Consider the following 19,969-nt stretch of genomic DNA (forward strand, 5'->3'; position numbering starts at 1 on the left):
CTGTGTGAAACTCTATGAATGTGTGCGGACGTGATTAATGGTAGCATGAACCTCACACTGTTTGGCTCTGCTTAGGAACACAAATAGTAAAGATGCACAGGCTGAACATCATTTATGTCTATCTCTTCCCATTTCCTTGTCCACCTGCAACTTCCTTAGGCTTCAAAGTCCTTCCCTGCACTCCCTGCTTCCATTCACACTTTCAGCTTCCTCCCAGCTACCTCCCTTTCTTCTCTCCGTCTCCCTTCCAACTCCTTAAATCCCACAGCACCTCTGCCCCCTGAAACTTCTGACTGCCTCTCTCCCCATGAGCCCCCAGCAAGTAAAGTACTCACACTTCCTTTGATAATACCTTGTGTGAAGGTATGCAGTCTCATTCATGGCTCTGAGATGTTGCCTTGTGTAAATCTCATACTATGTGTTTTTGGAGCTTCCCCTGTGCACAGCATTCTAGAGTGTACAGTACTGGAACAGAGCAGCACCAGAGTTCTAGAGCTGCAAATATGCAGCCAGTGACAAGAGATTCTCCAGTGAGATCATCCAAGGCAAGGTGCAATTACCTAAGAAGTTATGGGATGGGAGGGAGCATGAAGAGTCAACGTGGTCATGGATAGCAGGAGGAGGTAGGGAGGACAGGGACAAATGGAGAGTAAGTGATAAACACAGTATCAGCCTTGGTATGCCAGTCAAAACTTTACAGTCTAAACTCCAAATGTTAAGGGCATGTGGATACCCCTACAACCTGCCATACAAGCTCTACCAATGGATCCCATGCCTGACTTGCCGCAGGCTGGTATTCCATTCATGGGCCTCTCTTGGACCAAACTGTGGGAATGTTCACAGACGGGCACCAGAAAGTGTGATCCTGTGACACACACACTCTCTCTCATTTTCTAAGCAAAAAAAAAAAAAGCTAAATTCTGGGGCAAAATTCCAGCCCACTTACACTCTCTGCAACCGCACTAAGATCAGCTATTAAAAGTGATGGATGTTCAGTAGTGACATATTGTGCTGGCTTACCTTCTCCTCCCAGGACTAGCTCTTTGTACACTGATGCTGCTAAGTTTTGTGCTTAAAATGCAGGTCGAAGTATTGGAATATTCAGCGTGTCCAGTATTGGCAGGATATCTGTAGGTGCTTCATGACTGTAGCAAGGAGAGGATAAAGATCTTATTGTATGACAGAGATTGTAACAAGAACAGGAAATGACACAGTGGCAGCTCATTTTCTCAGAGAATGTAATGGGAAGGGAAATTGCTGCAGCATTAATCAAATCTTCAGTTAAACATTTTTAGCAAAGCTGGGAAGTTCAGCTAATTGAATCTGTTCTCATTTCCATCCTCCTGCTGTAATTTTGTGCTGAGCTTGGGATGATGTATCAAGAAATCACTTTCATTCTTTATCAGTTGCAGTCTCTAGCTGCAGATGGTGGACACTGTGCTGAATTGCGTGGTAGTTGCACAGTGAGCCAGCCATAAAGGCTCCAGGCCATTTTCATCGTAAAAAACATCAGCTCGCTCAGTTCCATTGGGTTATGACTGCTCTCCCCACCCTAATTTCTCAGTCCACATTACTAAAAGAATAAATACGTACGATGTTTGCTATGTCCCACCTATTAATATTTGTTGTTTGTACTGCAGTAGTGCCTGTAGCCCTGACAGCTCTATTGTGTTAGGCGCCGTACATAGTGCATAGGGTGGAAGACAGTCCCTGCCCTAAAGAGCTTACAGTCTAAATAAGTGGGACCTTTTTAACACACCTCAGTGGCTGCGCTTAAAATATACTTTTTGCGTGGTTCACTTCTAAATGCGTGTTTTACATGAGTTCATGCACAGTGACCTTGATTGCTACCTGTTGGTCACATAAACAATTACAAAACCTGGATTCAGCAGCCAAAATTGGACAGCACTGAGTATTGGCTGGCCTAATAGCTGTGCTATTTTCTTTTAAAAAAAAAAAAAAATAGGAAGAACAAAAGAAGGCAACATTTTGAGTGCTTCCAAGTTTTGGACTATCAGAGACTGTAAAAAAAAATCTGTATATGTACTGGATAGAAATGGTGTCACCATGCAACTCTGTAATCTCCCAAAGTGTCCTCCTGCCCCAGCATGCATGGGTAATCCACATGCCCCCATGACATGTAGGTTACAAACGGGCTATTGTGTAAAACCTGTTATAGATTTTTCGTGTGAGTTATCTCTGCTTTGGATGTTCCAATCTTCAGGTCTACAACACTCAGAGATCTTTCCCGTGTGTTGCACTGTTCACACAGTTTTGGATGCTGTGGTTAATACTTTCAAAGAGTCATTTTAGCTAAATATGTTCCAGAAACATTTGAGGAGCTTCTGAAATGGGTACACTTTCTGCATGTTTGTTCTTCAAGCATCCTAAGCAAAGCATATTGGTAATTTTCAGTTAAATAGCTGATTGAATATACGTGCAAACTCTGTTCCAATTTAAAAATAAAAAAGCAAGGATTCCAGCTACTGATGTTTGTGCTGCCACCAGATAAGTTAGGTGGAGTTTTGTAAATTTGCATCAATTTGGGAAAGAGTATGGGAAGTCCTGCGAGTTCCCAAACAAACTTTGCAATCACATGAGTTCACTCTTTTACTGTTTTGCTAAATTGTATTATGTTGGTAGCCTTGGTCTTTGTGGCGAGGTGTTAGTTGGCGCTAACGACGAGAGTCTGTTTTGAACAGAGACTTGTGATTTTGAGTGCCTTGATTTTTGGATGCCCAACTGGAGACCCCTCAAGGGACTTGATTTTCAGGGGCGGGCACTAAGTATTTTCTACAAAACAGGTCCCTTTAAAGGGTTTCAAGTTGGCCTCCCAAAAACAGAGACACAGGGTTGCTTATATAATTTAGGCTGAGACCACCATACTCATTTCATTTGTGAACTGCCATTTTGGTTAGAGATTGACAAGGTATAGGAAGATGCTTTATAAGCATTCCCCAGTTAGCTCTGCTGATATGTCTCAATCACAAGCTGCAGTAGTTTGTTATTCCAATTCAGGGCCTCTCTTCAGCCAGATTATTGTGAGAGAGGATTTGTGAGACGAGCAAATGTACACTGACTGTCCACTAACCTCATTTTTATTTGTATCTTAAATCAGAATTTTAATCCAAGTCTCCAGTGCTTATGGACCTACTTGTGACCACCCTAACTCACAGTATCTTTTAATATGCAAAAGCATGCTGCATTCTACAGTCCAAGTGCATTTTGTAATTGCCTTTAAAGTGTTAATAAACTCATTGTAAACCCTATCCTTTAAAGTTTGTTCTTTGCACAAATTGCTTTCGGCTTAGTTAACACATGATTACAAATTGTACTGTACACAAGGCATGGAGCAAAGCTAGTTCCACAGAAGATGAATATGGAACCTGGTATCCACTTCTGCAACTTGACTAGTAAACAGAAAGACAAGTGACTGATGTACAGTGCTGCTCAAGCTGTGCTATAGGTCCATGAGTAGTTTGCAAAACATGTGTTTGTGTTGCACAAAATGAAACATTTTAAGGACCAAGCTGCTTGGGCAGTAGGTCCATAAGTGTCTGTTTCTCTTGGGGAGTACCTCTTTAAAAAATTTAGAAAATCACTGTTTATCTTCCCCCAAAAAACATCACATTGCAGCTGTTTGGTGTTAAATTCTGCTCAGTGATTGTTTGTTTGAGTTTGACCCTGTTTAAAGTGAGGAAAATCCAGAAGGCTGTGTTTTTAATGAATGCCAGTTTCTCAGCACTATTTTCCTCTTGTTTTTACAGGGAGAAGTGTCTCCTCCCACTGCAGCTGGCTTTGGAATCAAAGAACATGAAGTTGGCGCAACATGCTCTAGCAGGGATGCAGGTATGGCTTGGGACTTGGGTGGATTTTGACTTGCTTGGTTGGAGGGTGAATGCAGAAAATGGCAGCTCCCGTATTATTTAAATTCAAAGGAAATATAGGTGTTTAAAATGAAAGTAAGTATTGTAAACAAAGCATCAAACCTTGGGGTGACTTAGTGATAGCAAGGGCACTGCTGAGAAGACATCCAGGAGCTAGTCTCTGCACTAGCAGAGGCAAAAGATTCTGTGGAAGCTGCATGTTCTGCAAATAATGGATAGCACCTGGTTTTGTGCTTGGACTCCAGCAAACGACTAAGGAGCTGCATTGGCAGTGTCTGAAGAGAGTCCCATCCAGCTCTCTTTGATCAGCTCAGATGACAGTGGCGCTTTGAGGCTGGAAAGAGTAATGTAGACATAAGTAGTGAGGGCTCTGTTATAAATGTATGGGACTCCCCTCACTGAAATATTGGAATCAAAATTCCCCACACATTCAGTAGCACTAGGTGAACTGAAGGGGTTTTATCAATTACAACTGAAAACAGCCATGCCATGCATGTACCAAGGAAATCAGATGCAGGCTTCAGAGAGCTAAAGCATTTGTAGATAACGAAATGGAAATGGCACATATGTTTTTGCTTCATTGAAGGAAAATGGACATTGCACCAGTATGCAATTAATGTTTATTTCTAGGAATATAGTTTTGTAGGGAAGGCTTCATATTGCTATTCTACTAAATACAAGTTGGTGTTCACTAAGGTGCAATTCATCCCTGTCCAAAGGGCCAGCACGAGGTCTTGTTTTGAGAGCATAAGTAGGACTTAAGTATTGCACGCACCTTTTGTGCCTCTGTGTTTCACCCCCATGTAGCTGAAAGTAGTTTTGGTTTTTTGAGAATAATAAAAAGGCCAATATTTATATATGAAAACAGGCTCCCATAAAAATTCAGTTCAAGTCCATTTGATTATTTTTTTTAAGTTGGATTTGCTCTTTTGTGCCACCTTTTCTACCTCTGTCATGCTGTCTGGAAGTACCCACTGTGACACTCTATTACTCAAGTACTGGCTTCTTTCCAAGCAAGGAGAACCTGATCAGGCCATAAAAATCAGTAGGACTGTGTCAAATCTACCCCTTATACGATCTCTCAACTCCTGCCCCTGGCAACTACACATCAAACTTCATACCACCAGCACAAACCACTGGTCAGGCTGCTTTCTCTTTAGGGGGTTAATTAATGTTTTAGATTATGTATCTTTCAAGAGATGACTAAATATCTCTTCCTATCTTCTGCCAGTGATTAGCAATGCCACCTCCACAGTGCTTCTGTCCCCCTGGCAGGCAGCTCAGAGGAAGAGAGTGGGATGATCGCTAAACCTTTATCTCCCACTAAGCAAAATGTAAATTAGTGGTAGCTGTAGGCCTCTAAAACATGTACAGAGTGGAAAATGAGGCAGGTTTGAAGTGTTACTTCTAAAATGACATTAGCTGAGGGCTTCGCCAAAGCCAAGTCCAGTAGCCTTCAGAAATTGACATATTGAGAGTCAACTGGAAAATGACCTTTTTGAGATTGTTTGAGCTGCCAGAAAAGAAATAAAAAGCCACTTGTAGAATTTAGTAATGCACCCAAAAGTGTTAGTTGTATCTTCAGCAAAGCCTAGATCCCGTCCTGATGGCCTTCAGAGAAGGAAGGACAGGTATGCAACTATTACTCTGATCTTGGCCAGATTAAGATGTTCAGAGGCCCTAAGCATTGAAAAGATTATGGTGCCCCCCATATGTAATTCAAAATAAAAAAAATACTATACCATAAAATAACATTTTATTTTTCAAAATGACACAAAACTTACATATGCTGAAATTAAAATAGCTTCTTTCTAGATGTTCTGATTGCAAAATTCTGGACAAATTTATTGAAGCTGACTCGATGAAGCATGTCCGCTTCCATACACAATAGGGAAAGTGAATTAAGTCTGTCCTGACACGTTGTTCTTTGAAGGTTTTTTATTCTTTTCAGCTGAGAAAAGGAGCGTTCTGCAGAGCAGTTAGTAATCATAGTGCGATCTCTACATTTAGAAATACACGTTGTATTCCATCTTTCAATATTGTGTCATGAAGATCAATGTGACTGAATTTCATTTTTCCTGTTTCATTAAACTTTGTGTGTATATAACAGTGGAACTGCCGTACTTCTCCACAGAGATTCATGTTCAAGTCAACAGGGTATGAGTCAACTAGCTTTTGGGAACCTTGTGAATATTATTCATCAGATAAGTCCATATCATTTAGAAAAGAAAATCTACTTGCTACTTCTTTTGTACACTTCACCTCTCCTCTTCATATGAGCTTCAAGTGTATCAATTATAGCATAGTAAGTAGATATGCAAAATTTGTCTCTAGGATTCAATGCTGTTTCTGTTGCACTGCTATCATTTGCTTGTTTTTTTCCAATTCGCTTGCGGGACTGGGCTTCTTTGCAGTTAGTATCAGGCAAGATATCTTTTGATATGTCTTCAAATCTTTTGAAATCATTCCTCAAAGTGTGTAAGTGGTCTGGTAATGATTGACAGAGGTCTGCACATGTTTTCAAATCCAATTCTTTTTCTTGGAGAGCTTGACTTTTGTGTGGTAAAAGTGTTGTAAAATTTTATTCCACATAGTCAACATGAATACAAACTCTAGTTCTTGCATCTTGTTTGCAATGTTTTCTGCCACTCGTATACTTTCTCCCTTTTGTGATTGGTCTTCAGCTATACTTTCTAATGCATCCACAATCTTTAAGTAGGACTTCAGAATTGCACTTGTTGCCACTGCATGTGCCTTCCAGAGAGTATTAGAGATTTCAACGCATGATCATTACCCAAATATGTTTTAGGAACTGCCCATCGGTGTATTGAGGAAGAGAAAAGTATCTAAAGTAACTGGACTGTTGAGAAAAACCTTACTGCCACTGGACAATAATCAACAGCACTGCGGCCAACAAGATTGAGAGAGTGTGCAGCACATGGTATGAATACAGTCTGTCGCATCTTAGGCGCATTTAACATGCGCAATTTCAGCTTTACACAGTTGGCAAAAAAAAAGGAAAAGAAAAGAAAAAAAGAGGAAAAATAACACTTAAAATACCGTTTCTGTAGTGCGTGCGATTCCTCCCACCATTACACTCAATGTAATTTTGACTATACGCGATTTTCGCTTTACACACTGACTGCGGAATGTAACCCCAGCGTAAGATGAGACAGACCTGTATGGCGTATTTGTTCTGTTCTAAAAGCTGCTTCTGCACTCCTTGATAACGCCCTGACATGTTTGCGGCGTTGTCATAAGATTGACCTCTGCACTTTGAGAAATCTGTTTTGCAAACATGGCACAGATAAAGCAGTACTTGATTTGCCATTTCTTCACCAGTGTGGCTTTTCAAATTGAGGAATGTTATAAATCATTCAGCTGGTTTTCCATCTGTGGGGGAGACATATCTTAGTACAATACTCGATCGATCAATTGTGAAAGATCAGGTGTAGAGTTGACAGATAAATTTAAGTACCCAGCAGTACTTATTTCATCCACGATAGCTGAACGAACTTCGTCACTCATTAGACCAATGAGTTCATCACATAATGTCTTGGATAAATATGATGGGTTACCGTTGCCAGCATTCCCATATTTTGAGAGATGCCCGCTAGAAATGGGTCAAACAGAGCCACAAGCTCCAACAATCTCAAGAAATTTCCTTTCTGCAGTGATCTAAATGTGTCGTTTGATCCCCGGAAAGGCAGACCACGCTCAGCTAATGTTTGAAGAACAGCTATAACACGCTGCAAGACATGTTGCCAGTATTCACGCTCCCCTTTAATTTGTTCTTCCAATTTGTGTGTCAATCCAAAGCCCTGTCTTCAATTTAAATGTCAACATTGAATCTCTATGAATAGTGCTATTTTCTTGCTGTTCAATTAAAACAGTATTCCGCCAGCCACTAAATCCATCTGCAGCAAACCGGGATGTTGAAGGTTTATATGCAAAAAGTTTGCAAACAAAACTGTACACAGACCTTGTTGATAGTGAATACAGTAGCCATTCTCAAGTGTATTTCTCACCATTCGCTTTCATGTCGAAAAATATTTTTTGTGGACAATCTTGTTTGTTTGCGATCAGTAAAAGTCCAGCGTGATTTCTCAAATGGCCCAGTGTGGTGTTGACAGTCATTTGGTCCATGATCTATGCAGTAAGCTACATCATCGATACTGAAATCAACCCACACACAGGATCTTTTCTCCTATTATTTACAGCATGAGCAGGTTCTGTCTGACACATCCGCACCTTCTAGAACAATGTCTGTTTTACCACCAGGAGTAGGATGATCTGTTACGGTCTCTGATTTCCTCGCATTATTTTGATCTACATTAGTAGAACGCCCCACTGGTTTATGTGGGGATAAGGAATAAAAAACCAGAAAAATGGGGGACGTGTGTAGTAGAGTGTAAGGAAGTCTAACAAAGTTCTCATTTTTCCCATGATGACTACTCCAATGCTTTTTTTGAAATATCAATGTTTTTCCAAAAAAATCTCTCTTTTTAGTGCCCCCTGCTTTGCTGGTCCCCTAAATACGTGCTTAGTGTGCCTATTGGGTAATCCAGCCCTGACTCTGATTACCAATATGTAATAGGTTCCAATGGAGTTAAATAATCAAGGCGAGGGGGAAGAGAATCAACAGTCTGAGACTTTACTACCTTCTGCCTTATTGCAGAAGCTGCTGTCTGATGAGAGATTTGTATCCGTGGAAACAGGCTCAGATGAGAAGCAGCTACTAAATCAGATGCTGAATGCCGTCAAAGTGACTCCTTCCCTGAACGAAGACCTGCAGGTAGAAGTGATGAAGGTGAGTGATTTACCAATGCTTGCGACAGAGACTGCCTGACTTACTCTAGAGGTTTGTGATCAAATTTAGAAGTGTCTTGTGCACGTTGTGCCAGTAATTGATCCCCTTCTTGTTGACCATGAACACTCATTTGCATTGCTATTTGAATTGTGTTACACACCAGCTTTCATGTGTTGCCTCTTAACACAGTTATCTCCCTGGTTGCTGTTACCCCGTGTATATGATACGAGGCAAATTTAAATGGCATAATGCGTTCACTCTGGTTTGAAAACTTCCTTGGAAGGAGTTCAGAGATGTCACAAGGGCTCGCATTTGTATGTGCTCAGTGTGTGTTGTGTGCACTGAGACCGAGGATTTGCACGCTCAAAACCCTGGTTGTATGCACACACTTTAGAAAATTTGGATCACATTCTCTCTCTGTTCTTTGCCTCTTTCTAAAAGAAATAGATTACAAATAGTGGTTGGCCAAAGCTGGGAGGGGCGGGGGGGGGTGGATTTTGACTTATCTGGGCACCTGCTGGTTACCCCCAAAATATCTTTGAACTAGTGTATGGGAGCCACCCACATTTCATGTGATTTTAAAGGAAGCTTTTATTCCTAGAAATACTAGTACTGCTTCAGGATATTAGCTATATGAGTCAGAATGCTCAGTTGGAAGCTGCCATTGTATCAGAAGTGAGAGGATGTCAAAAAATGACTTGTCCTGCCAACAGGCTTTCCAGTACTACTGGCATTTCAGATGCCAGCTCATGATCCCTTATTAAAGGTATGGTAGGGCATCAACTTCAGTTAACCGCATTCCTGACAGGGAACAGTACTGTGATGGATGGATTCAAGTCCTTTTAGATGTGTATTTTATATTTGATGTAAAGAATTTCTCTTTGCTATCCTCTTCCAAAGAGATGTTTACTATTAGGAAGGGAACTCCAGGAGAAACTCTTTGAGGAACGTGTTCAGAGAGGCCCTTTCTGCATGATCTGTATAGGTGCCTCATATAGAATTAAGATTTATGAAGCCATTTGTCCAAAGGGACAAGACTCACCTCTGCTCCTAGATCCAACTACTCCTACTCATTGGCCTTAAAGATTTTGTTTGCTTTTCTATATTTCTTTGTGGTTTTCAGCACGAATGGTGCCCCTGCTTGAAGGATTAAAAAGGGCCCTTGCTAAAACTGCTCCATATTGGCCAATTGTGCGAATTGCTGCTTTCTGTTTTTTTTATTCAAAGCTGATCATTTCCTTTGTGCCCCTAGCAAAGATCATTTTTGTGTGTGTGCAGTACCCAATGCGTATATACAAAGTGAAGAGTGAAGCCTATCAAAGAAGATGTGCAATGGGTGGAGGTTGTCAGGGAACTAGGTTCAACTCCCTCATTATTGGGGTAAACCCTTGCTCTGATGCAACTTAAAGCTGGTGAGAGAGATCCTAAGCACCAATCAACTATGTATCCTGCCTACCTCAGACACACTGCCTCCCTCCCTAAACATGCCCTCTGTGGAGGGAAGGGACTGGCACAGGGTTAAGAATCAACATGTCTGCAATGATAGGGGGTTCTCTTCTATCAGGGGACTTCTCTGAGACCAGTGGCAACTGGTTTCCAGCTTCCTATTTTGTGCAAAGTGGCTGGGAACTCCTCCCCGCTCCCATGCATCACCTCTAGGGGGCACAAATATGCTTACTTGCCCTACTCACTAAAATGCTTTGTAATGGCTCTGCTTCATGGCTGGAAGGGACCCTTAACTCATCTGGTCAGATCTCCTGTATAACACAGTCCACAGAATTTCATCAAGTTACCCCTGTGTTCAGCCAATCACTTATATTTGGCTAAAGCATAACTTTCAGAAAGGCATACAGCCTTGATGTGAAGACCTCAAGAGATGGATAATCCACTGCTTTCTGTGGTAGTTTGTTCCAATGGTTAATCATTTAAACTGGAGGGCAGGGGAAAACTGGGATGCCGGAAAACTGGAGGGCACTTTTGAAATTTGGGCATGAATGTGTATCTGAATTACCCTCTCCATTCCCGGAGTTGGTCCCTTCCAGTCAAATTTGAAGCATCTCAGCTGGATAGTGTGTGTAAACATATACTGTTCTGCCCACTTTTTTACTAGATTTATGGATAAACAGAGGACTTAATCTCCAAGGCTGCCGATCAGCCATCGTTTCACTTAAAGTATAACTTGTATCACTTAAAGAAAATATTACAAACTGTGTTACAAAGAAATCTCATTAACAATAAGAATACCTCATTAGATCTAATAATTAATTTATTAACTACTTAAGGTTCACTGATAGGTTGGTTGGTTTGTTTGTTTTTTTCCTTTTTTAGGAAAAAGGAAATTACCCAAAGGATAATTATAATTTCTGTTGGTAACAAAATGCACAGCTTTAAAATGTATAAAAATGAGTAATATTGATACATTTAATTACAATAACTGTATATTAATATTGTCTACTGTCCTCAGGTATTTGCAGTCTTTTGCATTCCTCTTGTTCTGGAGAGTTCTTTTTCCTTGATCTATTTTCATCATATTTTAAATTCCTATGTTTGTTACTAACTCCATCCCTGATATGCTTTTGGGACATGATTCAAAGCCTTCTGAAGTCAGTGGAAAGACTCTCATTGGCTTCAGTGGGCTTTGGATTAGTCCATTAGGGACACAAGCAGATTCCCTGCTATACACTGTCGAAAATGAAGGTGCCAAGAGGAACTCAAAGCGTTCATCTCTCATGGTGCCTGTTGCTCTGGTATGTAGCAGGATTACCTCAGCAACCTTATCTCTTCTAGGAAACTATGAATTTTAATTAAAAATGGAATTTCATTTGGCAATAAGCAAACAAGATCAAATTAATCAAAACTCAGCTGGGGATTTGCTGGCAGTAATGTTAATCCTTCTGAAACCAACCCGTGGACTGTCTCTCTTCGTAAAGGCTATCCTATATAGAATAAATGCATAGGGTTGCCAACCTCCAGGGTTGACCTGGAGTCTCCCAGAATCGGCATTGATCTCCTGGTGACTACTGAAAGCAATCTGGGAGATTTTAATAGACTATTTTAAGAAATGACATTATGTCAGGTGTGGGGGGGTGGAGGTATCTACCAGAGTAGCTTCAGTCAGAGTTGGCAATTCTATGAATGCATGAGGATTCTCTATCACTTCCTTCATTAGGAGTACTGTTTCTCTCTCGAAATCCTAGTCCTCTTCTCACGTCTCTATCATTGTGAGTGTTGGTAACTGACCCATCTCTAACACCAGTGTTTTTCCATGGACTGTTAACTGAGTTATTCTTACGTAAACTTTTTTCTGACGTTTGGCACCCTGGTGCCTAACTTCCCATTGCAAAGCTCTGAAAGTTCCACAAGGCAAGGAAACGAAAGATCCAAAAGCTTTCTGGATTATGTCTGTGCGACTCCAGGCATATATGGCAAAACACAAAGGCTTCTGTTAGGTTGCATATGATCTTTCTGGCCCCCTTCCCCCAACAAACTTTTGCACTCAGGTCATGTGTCCTTTTATTGCATAAAAATCTGATAATCTCCATATGATATTGTTGCTTTTTGTCTAGAAAAAGATGCATTGATATGCATGATATAAGGTCTATCTCAGTAATTATTCCAGCTGGGTCATTTCACACTTCTTCTCTACCTCCAACCCCCTTCTATGCTGTGAAATACTCAGACCCAGACTCACTGTTATTCCCACATTTGTTAATTTAATGTAAGGTTGTTCAAGCACATTTCAAAACAAAAACACTAAAAAGCGACAAAATCAGGAGATAAGGCAACAACTGTACCCAACGCAATACTAATCTCCAGGCATTAGTCCACTACCATCACAACAATAATACCCTCTTGAACATGCTCCATTCCAATTCAGCAACTCATACAACTTTACGATAATCAAATCGACTATGTATATATCTTTATGCAGGTGACCATGGCCTGTAGGATGGAGCACTGGACTGGGACTCAGAATATTGGAGTTCAATTTCCTGGCTGTGCCATCGACTTGTTGGTGGCATTTCAGGGATGCTCAGTTTCCCCTCTGAGGATAATGTTACTTAGCTCCTTTGTAAAGCACTTTAAGATCTACAAGATTATATAAGAGCTAGGTATCCGTAAGTGTATGCTACTAAACTGAACCAATGCTAATTACAAATGTGATGTGTTGTCTGATAAAGTAATAAATAGGTTAGTTAATGTTCTGCATTGCAGAGGTTTTCAGGCTTTTGACATGTGCACTGAGGACAAGGGTGTTGTTGAATTGAAATTGCTTGTGTTGGCTTTAGGGCCACATCTTAATTTCAATGCATTAAATGCTGGCATGAATCCAGCTTTTAGGGTTGTATAGGACTGCCTTACACAGCTGGCACTTGTGTCACTGAAAGTGTGAGCAGAGAACTAGCCTAGAGTCTGAATTGATTCTGAATTGATTAATTTAGAGACAAACACAGAGTTTTTTGTCTTGAGCTCGAAAATCTTGTAAAATGGTTTCAGCATTTTTTTCCTTATGAAATTAGACCACTTTCTGCTGCGTTTACATGATCTTGCGAGTAGAGTCCTGTGGCACCTTATAGACTAAAAAATGTTTTGGAGCAAGACCTTTTGTGGGTGAATACCCACTTCATCGGATGTATGTAGTGGAAATTTCCAGGGGTGTGTGTGTGTGTGTGTGTGTGTATACAAGCGTCTTGAGTTATAAAATAATAACAAAAAAAAAAAATTCCCCTCTCACCTCTATGGGTGGTATGTGTCTTCCTCAACTTCAGGTCCTCTACCAGAGGCCTGGGAGTTTGAGGGTTCTGCACAGTATCTTAGCTGTTCCTAGCACTGCACTCTTCTGGACAGAGAGCTCTGATGTTGTTCCTGGGATCTGTTGGAGCCACTCACCCAGCTTAGGAGTCACAGCCCCGAGTGCTCCTACCACCACTGGGACCACTTTGGCCTTCACTTTCCACATCCTCTCTAGTTCCTCTTTCAGGCCCTGGTACTTCTCCAGCTTCTCATATTCCTTCTTCCTGATGTTGCTGTCACTTGGCACTGCTATATCTATCACCACCGCTGTCTTCTGGTCCTTGTCTATTACCACGATGTCTGGTTGATTGGCCAGTCCCTGCCTGTCCGTCTGGATCTGGAAGTCCCACAGAATCTTAGCCCTGCTATTCTCCACAACCTTCTGTGGAATCTCCCATCTGGTCTTGGGAGGGTCTAGCCCATACGCTGTGCAGATGTTCCTGTACACAATGCCAGCCACTTGGTTGTGCCGTTCAGTGTATGCTGTTCCTGCCTGCATCTTACATCCTGCCACTATGTGTTGGACTGTCTCTGAGGCCTCTCTGCACAGTCTGCACCTTGGGTCCTCTCTAGTGTGGTAGACCCCTGCTTCAATGGATCTGGTGCTCAGTGCCTGTTCCTGTGCTGCTATGATCAGTGCCTCAGTGCTGTCTTTTAGTCCAGCCCTTTCCAGCCACTGGTAGGATTTCCCAATGTCAGCCACCTCAGCTATCTGTCGATGGTACATCCCATGCAGGGTCTTGTCTTGCCATGGCACTTCTTCTGCTTGGTCTTCCTCCCATGTCTGCTGCTGCCTCAGGCATTCTCTCAGCAGCTCATCTTTGGGGGCCATCTTACTGATGTACTCCTGGATGTTCCGGGTTTCATCCAGGATAGTGGCCTTGACGCTCACCAAGCCCCGCCCGCCTTCTTTCCGGCTGGTATACAGTCTCTGGGTGTTGGACTTGGGGTGGAAACCTCCGTGCATTGTGAGGAGCTTCCGGGTTTTCACATCGGCAGCCTCCATGTCCTCCTTTGGCCAGCTCACTATACCGGCAGGGTATCTGATGACCGGCAGGGCGTATCTGTTGATGGCGTGGATCTTGTTCTTCCCACTGAGCTGGCTCTTCAGGACCTGTCTTATCCTTTGGTGATACTTGGATGTTGCTGTCTTCCTTGCCTCCTCATCGTGGTTTCCATGTGACTGTGGGACGCCAAGGTACTTGTAGCTGGTCTGTATGTCTGCTATGTGGCCCGCTGGTAGTTCCACCCCATCAGTCTTGACTACCTTCCCTCTCTTCACTACCATCCGGCCACACTTCTCCAGTCCGAATGACATCCCGATATCCTCACTGTAGATCCGCGTCAGGTGGATTAGCGAGTCGATGTCTCGTTCATTCTTAGCATACAGCTTGATGTCATCCATGTAGAGGAGGTGGCTGATGGTAGTTCCACTCCTGAACCTGTACCCGTATCCAGTCCTTGTGATTATCTGGCTGAGGGGGTTTAAGCCTATGCAGAACAGCAGCGGGGACAGTGCATCACCTTGGTATATGCCGCACTTGATGGCCACTTGTGCAAGCTGCCTTGAGTTGACTTCCAGTGTTGTCTTCCATAGTCCCATTGAGTTCTTGAGGAAGGTCCTTAGTGTCCTGTTGACTTTGTATAGCGCCAGACATTCACAGATCCACGTGTGCGGCATTGAGTCGTAGGCTTTCCTGTAGTCAATCCAGGCTGTGCTCAGATTGGTCTGTCTAGACCTTGAGTCTTGGGCGACTGCTCTATCTATGAGCAACTGGTGTTTTGAGCCTCTGGTGTTGTTCCCAATGCCCTTCTGAGCTGTGCTCATGTACTGGCCCATATGGTCCTGTAGCTTGGCGGCTATGATGCCTGATAGGACTTTCCATGTTGTGGGGAGGCAGGTTATTGGCCGGTAGTTGGACGGTTCTGTTCCCTTGCAGGGGTCTTTCATGATCAGCACTGTCCTTCCTTGTGTTAGCCAGTTTGGGTGGGAGCCTGCTGCTAGCAGCTGGTTCATCTGTGCTGCTAGGCGTTCATGCACTGCTGTTAGTTTCTTTAGCCAGTAGGTGTGGATCATGTCTGGTCCAGGTGCTGTCCAGCTCTTCATGTTCTTGACCCGCTGCTGGATGTCTTCTACTGTGATGGTGACTGGTTTCTGTTCTGGGAGATTGCTGTGCTCTGTTCTCAGGTCCTCCAGCCACTTTGCACTGGTGTTATGAGTCTTCTCTTTCTCCCATATGTTCTTCCAGTACTGTTCAGTTTCTGCTGCTGGTGGCTCTGCTGTTATTGTGTTGTTGCACTGCAGTTGGGAGTACACCTTGGATGGTTCTTTGGAGAACAGGGCATTTACTTTTTTGGCCTCTGCTTCTCTAGTGTATCTCCTTAGCCTGGTAGCCAGTGCTGTGAGCCTTTGTTTAGCAGTCTCTAGGGCTTCAGATGGAGTCAGGCCCTTGTATTTTTTCAGTAGCCAAGTCTTATCCTTAATCTCTACACCCTTCTGTAGTTCCACCAGCTGACTAACTTCTCTCCGAGTCGCCTTGATCTTATCCTCCAACCTCATTTTCCAGGGTGGGTACATACTGTTGTTCTTCTTGATCGTGTAGCCAAGCATCTCCAGGATTACAGAGGCTGTAGCGTATACCAGTTCATTGGTTTGAGTTATGGTGGTAGTAGGGATTGTCATGAGGGCTCTATTGGCATCTTCTAACATACTATCTGATGGTACTTCTCCACTGAGCCTTGGTAATCGGTCTCGAGGATTGACTGTAGCTAGTTTCTCCATGATCTTATGCCTCATATCAGCTGCTGTGCTCTGCAATGGAGCGGGTGACAGTGAAGTTTCAGCTTCAGGTGTGGGCTGCACATCCACTTGTTCTTCCAGGTCTTCTTGAGTCTGGGATGTAATGTGGAGTTGGTCTATCTCAAGCTGTGAGAGCAGCTTCCTCTTTACTATGTTGAAGCGTTGGGTAACTAGCTGTTTCTCAGTAAGTGTGGATGTAGGTCTTTTGTCCATCCACAGTCCCCTCATACGTTTCATATATCCCCTCTCATTAGGTCTACTGTTGTAGTAGCATTCCATCAATTCCAGGTTCTCTTGTCTCGTCCATGAATGGTTTGTTCCAGTAGCCCACTTATCGTCAGATTGTCCTGGTTCCTCAACATCTGGCGCGGACCTTGTTAATCCGGGCGACATCCGAGCCGGCATGACTCTCCTAGTTCGTGTCACTCTCATATTTTTTTTTGAGGTAGGCAGGTGAAGCGTTAGGGGGTCTTTTGCCCAAGTAGGGGTCCTTGGGCAAAAGACCCCCTAACGCTTCACCTGCCTACCTCAAAAAAAAATATGAGCGTGACACGAACTAGGAGAGTCATGCTGGCTCATATATATATGCAAGCAAAAAGCAGGCTTGATGTGCAGTGTTGACAAGAATACTATCAGATATGGTCAGGTCAGCAGTGAGGAGGAAACTGATCTTCTGCTGAACAGTTCTAGTTTCTGTTTTGTGATAGGTGCTGGTCACCTGTAATACTTTCTTTTCTGGGTCTGCTGGTAGCCAAAAGGAATTTAGCTCAGAACATGACCTTCTAGCTCTAAAGCAAGTGAAGCTAAACATAAAAGAAAAGTGTGTTAGACAAGAAAGCTCCAAAGAGCAAGGACAATTTTTTTTTTGCAGTTTTCTATCATATGCAATATTCATTCTTATCACATTATTGTGACGTCTATTTGTAAAATGCCAGCCTTCCTACTGCTTTAGTTTGCAGCCTAATTCTTTATTTGATAAGAAATTAATCAGGGGGTTCCTCCCAATGCAAAACGGACATAATGCTCTTTTTTAACAGTCATGGAGAGAGGCTCGGAAAAATCATACTTAAGTATGGTACACACACTTCTGAAGACTGTGGAGGAACAGCAGTAGTGTTAAAATAGCAGGCAAATCATTTTGGAAACTAACAACTGGCAATTTAAGATGTGCCCATCTCTCACCACCCCTTTTGTTTGCTCTCTTCGTAATTTCAGTTAAATTAATGAGCTCTAGTACGTCACTGAGAAGCTTGGGTGCGCAAGGAATGTGGGATTAGACCCTATAAAAGAATTTGGGATGGAAAACCTGAAACTACTGAGACAGACGCTGCATGGGAGTATCAAGAGATGGAAATACTTAATTAAGGCCATCTCTAATGGAAAGCCATTTGCCTGAGAGAGTGTCAGTGGTGACCTTTTCTAGTATTTATGAGTCATTATTTCAGTCCTAGTTAATGTGATAAAGATGTTCTGGTTATAAGCTCTGAATATTTCCTGCAGCTCTAATAGGCAGGGCTCCCCATCTTCTTTTCTGAGCCCAAATAAACATATCTTCAGGCAGTTAGCAGGCACTGATTGGTATATCATATGGCATAGTTTGGAAACAAGCAGCACTGCAAAAAAGGATACAGTTTACAAAAGGGTGGTCAGAGGAAGGAAGGGCTCTGCTAATCTCCGTCTTTGTGTGTTGTCCATAGTGACTTGCTGTTTTTAGTAAAGATTAGTTTTATTTCCAGCAACTCCAAACTCACATTTGTTGGTGGATTAGGTGTACTGCTCTCTGATTTGTATTATCTTTCATATTCTGTTGGCTTTCACTGACAATGCTCTGTTTAATCCACGCATGAGATTTAATGAACCTTTGCTAAAACTGCTTTAAGGCAACCTTTTTCTGTACCTCTTTACTTACCCATTAATATGGGAACCCTACAGCAATAATCTAGACAGCATTTTCTGTGATTTCAGCATTCACTTTGTCTAAATGCATAAGGGAAATCCAAAAGTAGAAATTACAGTTCTACGGTCATAAATTTAGGTACAGCCAGACCACAGCAAATCATTCTGCCTCTAAAATACTGATATCAGATTGAGCATTCATAATTAGGGCCATATCAAATTCACAGTCCATTCTGGTCAATTTCATGGCCAGAGCATTTTTAAATTGGTCAATTCCATAATTTCAGACCTTCTAACTGTGGGGGTCCTGACTCAAAATGAGTTCATGGGGTAGGGGAGGTCCCAAGATTGCCACCCTCATTTCTGTGCTGCCTTCAGGACTGGCTAGAGGAGGTTTGTGGAGGTGGGTAGGTGCTGGGGTTTCCTGCTTGTCCAGGCCAGTGGCAGATTAAGGCAGGGCCCCTGGCCAATTTGTGAGCCCCCTAGAAAAATGAGTGCCTCAGCCTGGAAGAAGCCTCAGTGGCGGTAGCCCCTACCTGGTCATCCCAAGTCCTGACAGGAACTGTGGGGGAAGAAGCCCCAAGCCTGGGCACACTGAGCTCAGCTGCAGCTGCAGGGGGCTGAAGCCCTGACCTCTGGTGGAAACGTTGAGCCCGGGCTGCCCCAAGCCCCAGCAGGAGGTGGAAGCCCCAAGCACAGGATGCCCCAGTTTCAGCCGCCGCGAGCAGAAGCCCCCAGCCCCAGCAGGAGACACCAGGGGAGAAAGCTTCGAGCTAGAAGCTTCAGGTGGGGGCCGGGGAGGAAGCTAGAAACCCAGCTCCCAGGCTGCTCCAGCACAGAAGTGATGGTATTGCACCCTAATTTCTGCACTGCCTCTTGAGGTCGATTTGATCTGCCCACCAAGAGTGGCTGTGCAGGGAAAAACAACTCCTGTCCCTTCCTAGCTCAGCCAGACTAGCAGCTAGGAGTCCCAGGCTCCCAGCAGTATGGGGAGAGCAGATTTCAAGTGGAAGAGCAGATTTCACAGTCTGACACATTTTTCATAGATGTGAAATTGGCAGGGCCCTAGTGATGGTTTAGGAAACAGAGCCCAGGGAGAGTTTTACATTCAAAACCTTTTTTTATGGGGAATGATTTTGTTGGGTTTTTTTGATTAAATGGAACTTTTCATGGGGAGTGTCTGCTTTCCTCAAAATTTTTTAATTTTTTTTTTACCATCAAAAAAACTTAAAAAATGTGTGGGTTCGGGGATTTTCAGTTTTTCAGTGAAAATTTTGTGTGTAGACAAAAAATACCTAGTTCCTGACCAGCTCTAGATTTAAGAGCGGATAGTTAGACATCATCTTCTTTTGATTTATAAAACTGATTCTGATCTGGAAATATTGAGAGAGAATGAATGAAGCCATTGTTGTATATAGTAAAACCGCACTTCAAATCTTTCTCTGAATTACTAAATTCTGCACTTTATGGATAAAAAAATTAAAGAAGCTCATTAAAATAGTAAGACAGTGAAAAGGTTTGTGATGAACTTGCACCTTTGTGGGTATTTAAGGGTCAGTGTGTATGAAATATCTCTTTCTGTGTCTCTGATACATACAGTTGGTTACATTTAATGGAGCAGCATTTGTAGCTAGTGTGCCTTTCCTAGACAGCATAATTAAATTGAGGAGGAAGTTGGATTGAAACAGCCATGTTTTAAACTGTACATAAGCTGCATTACTTCTTATGCTGCCTCTTTGAGATGTTATACATATAAAGATTGGTTTTATTGTAGAAGCAAGA

At 42.6% G+C, this 19,969-nt stretch overlaps 1 protein-coding gene across 1 annotated transcript in view; it reads left to right on the plus strand.

Moving 5' to 3' along the window:
* The window catches only part of ARFGEF3 (ARFGEF family member 3), a 130,631-nt gene that overhangs the window by 36,636 nt on the left and 74,026 nt on the right, over positions 1-19,969 (plus strand). Inside the window, exons 3-4 of the mRNA XM_032769946.2 lie at positions 3,768-3,849; positions 8,566-8,697. Coding sequence (XP_032625837.1) covers positions 3,768-3,849; positions 8,566-8,697 — 214 coding nt within the window. The remainder of the gene's footprint in view (positions 1-3,767; positions 3,850-8,565; positions 8,698-19,969) is intronic.

Source organism: Chelonoidis abingdonii, chromosome 3, assembly GCF_003597395.2.
Source record: "Chelonoidis abingdonii isolate Lonesome George chromosome 3, CheloAbing_2.0, whole genome shotgun sequence".
Taxonomy (NCBI): Eukaryota; Metazoa; Chordata; order Testudines; family Testudinidae; genus Chelonoidis; species Chelonoidis abingdonii.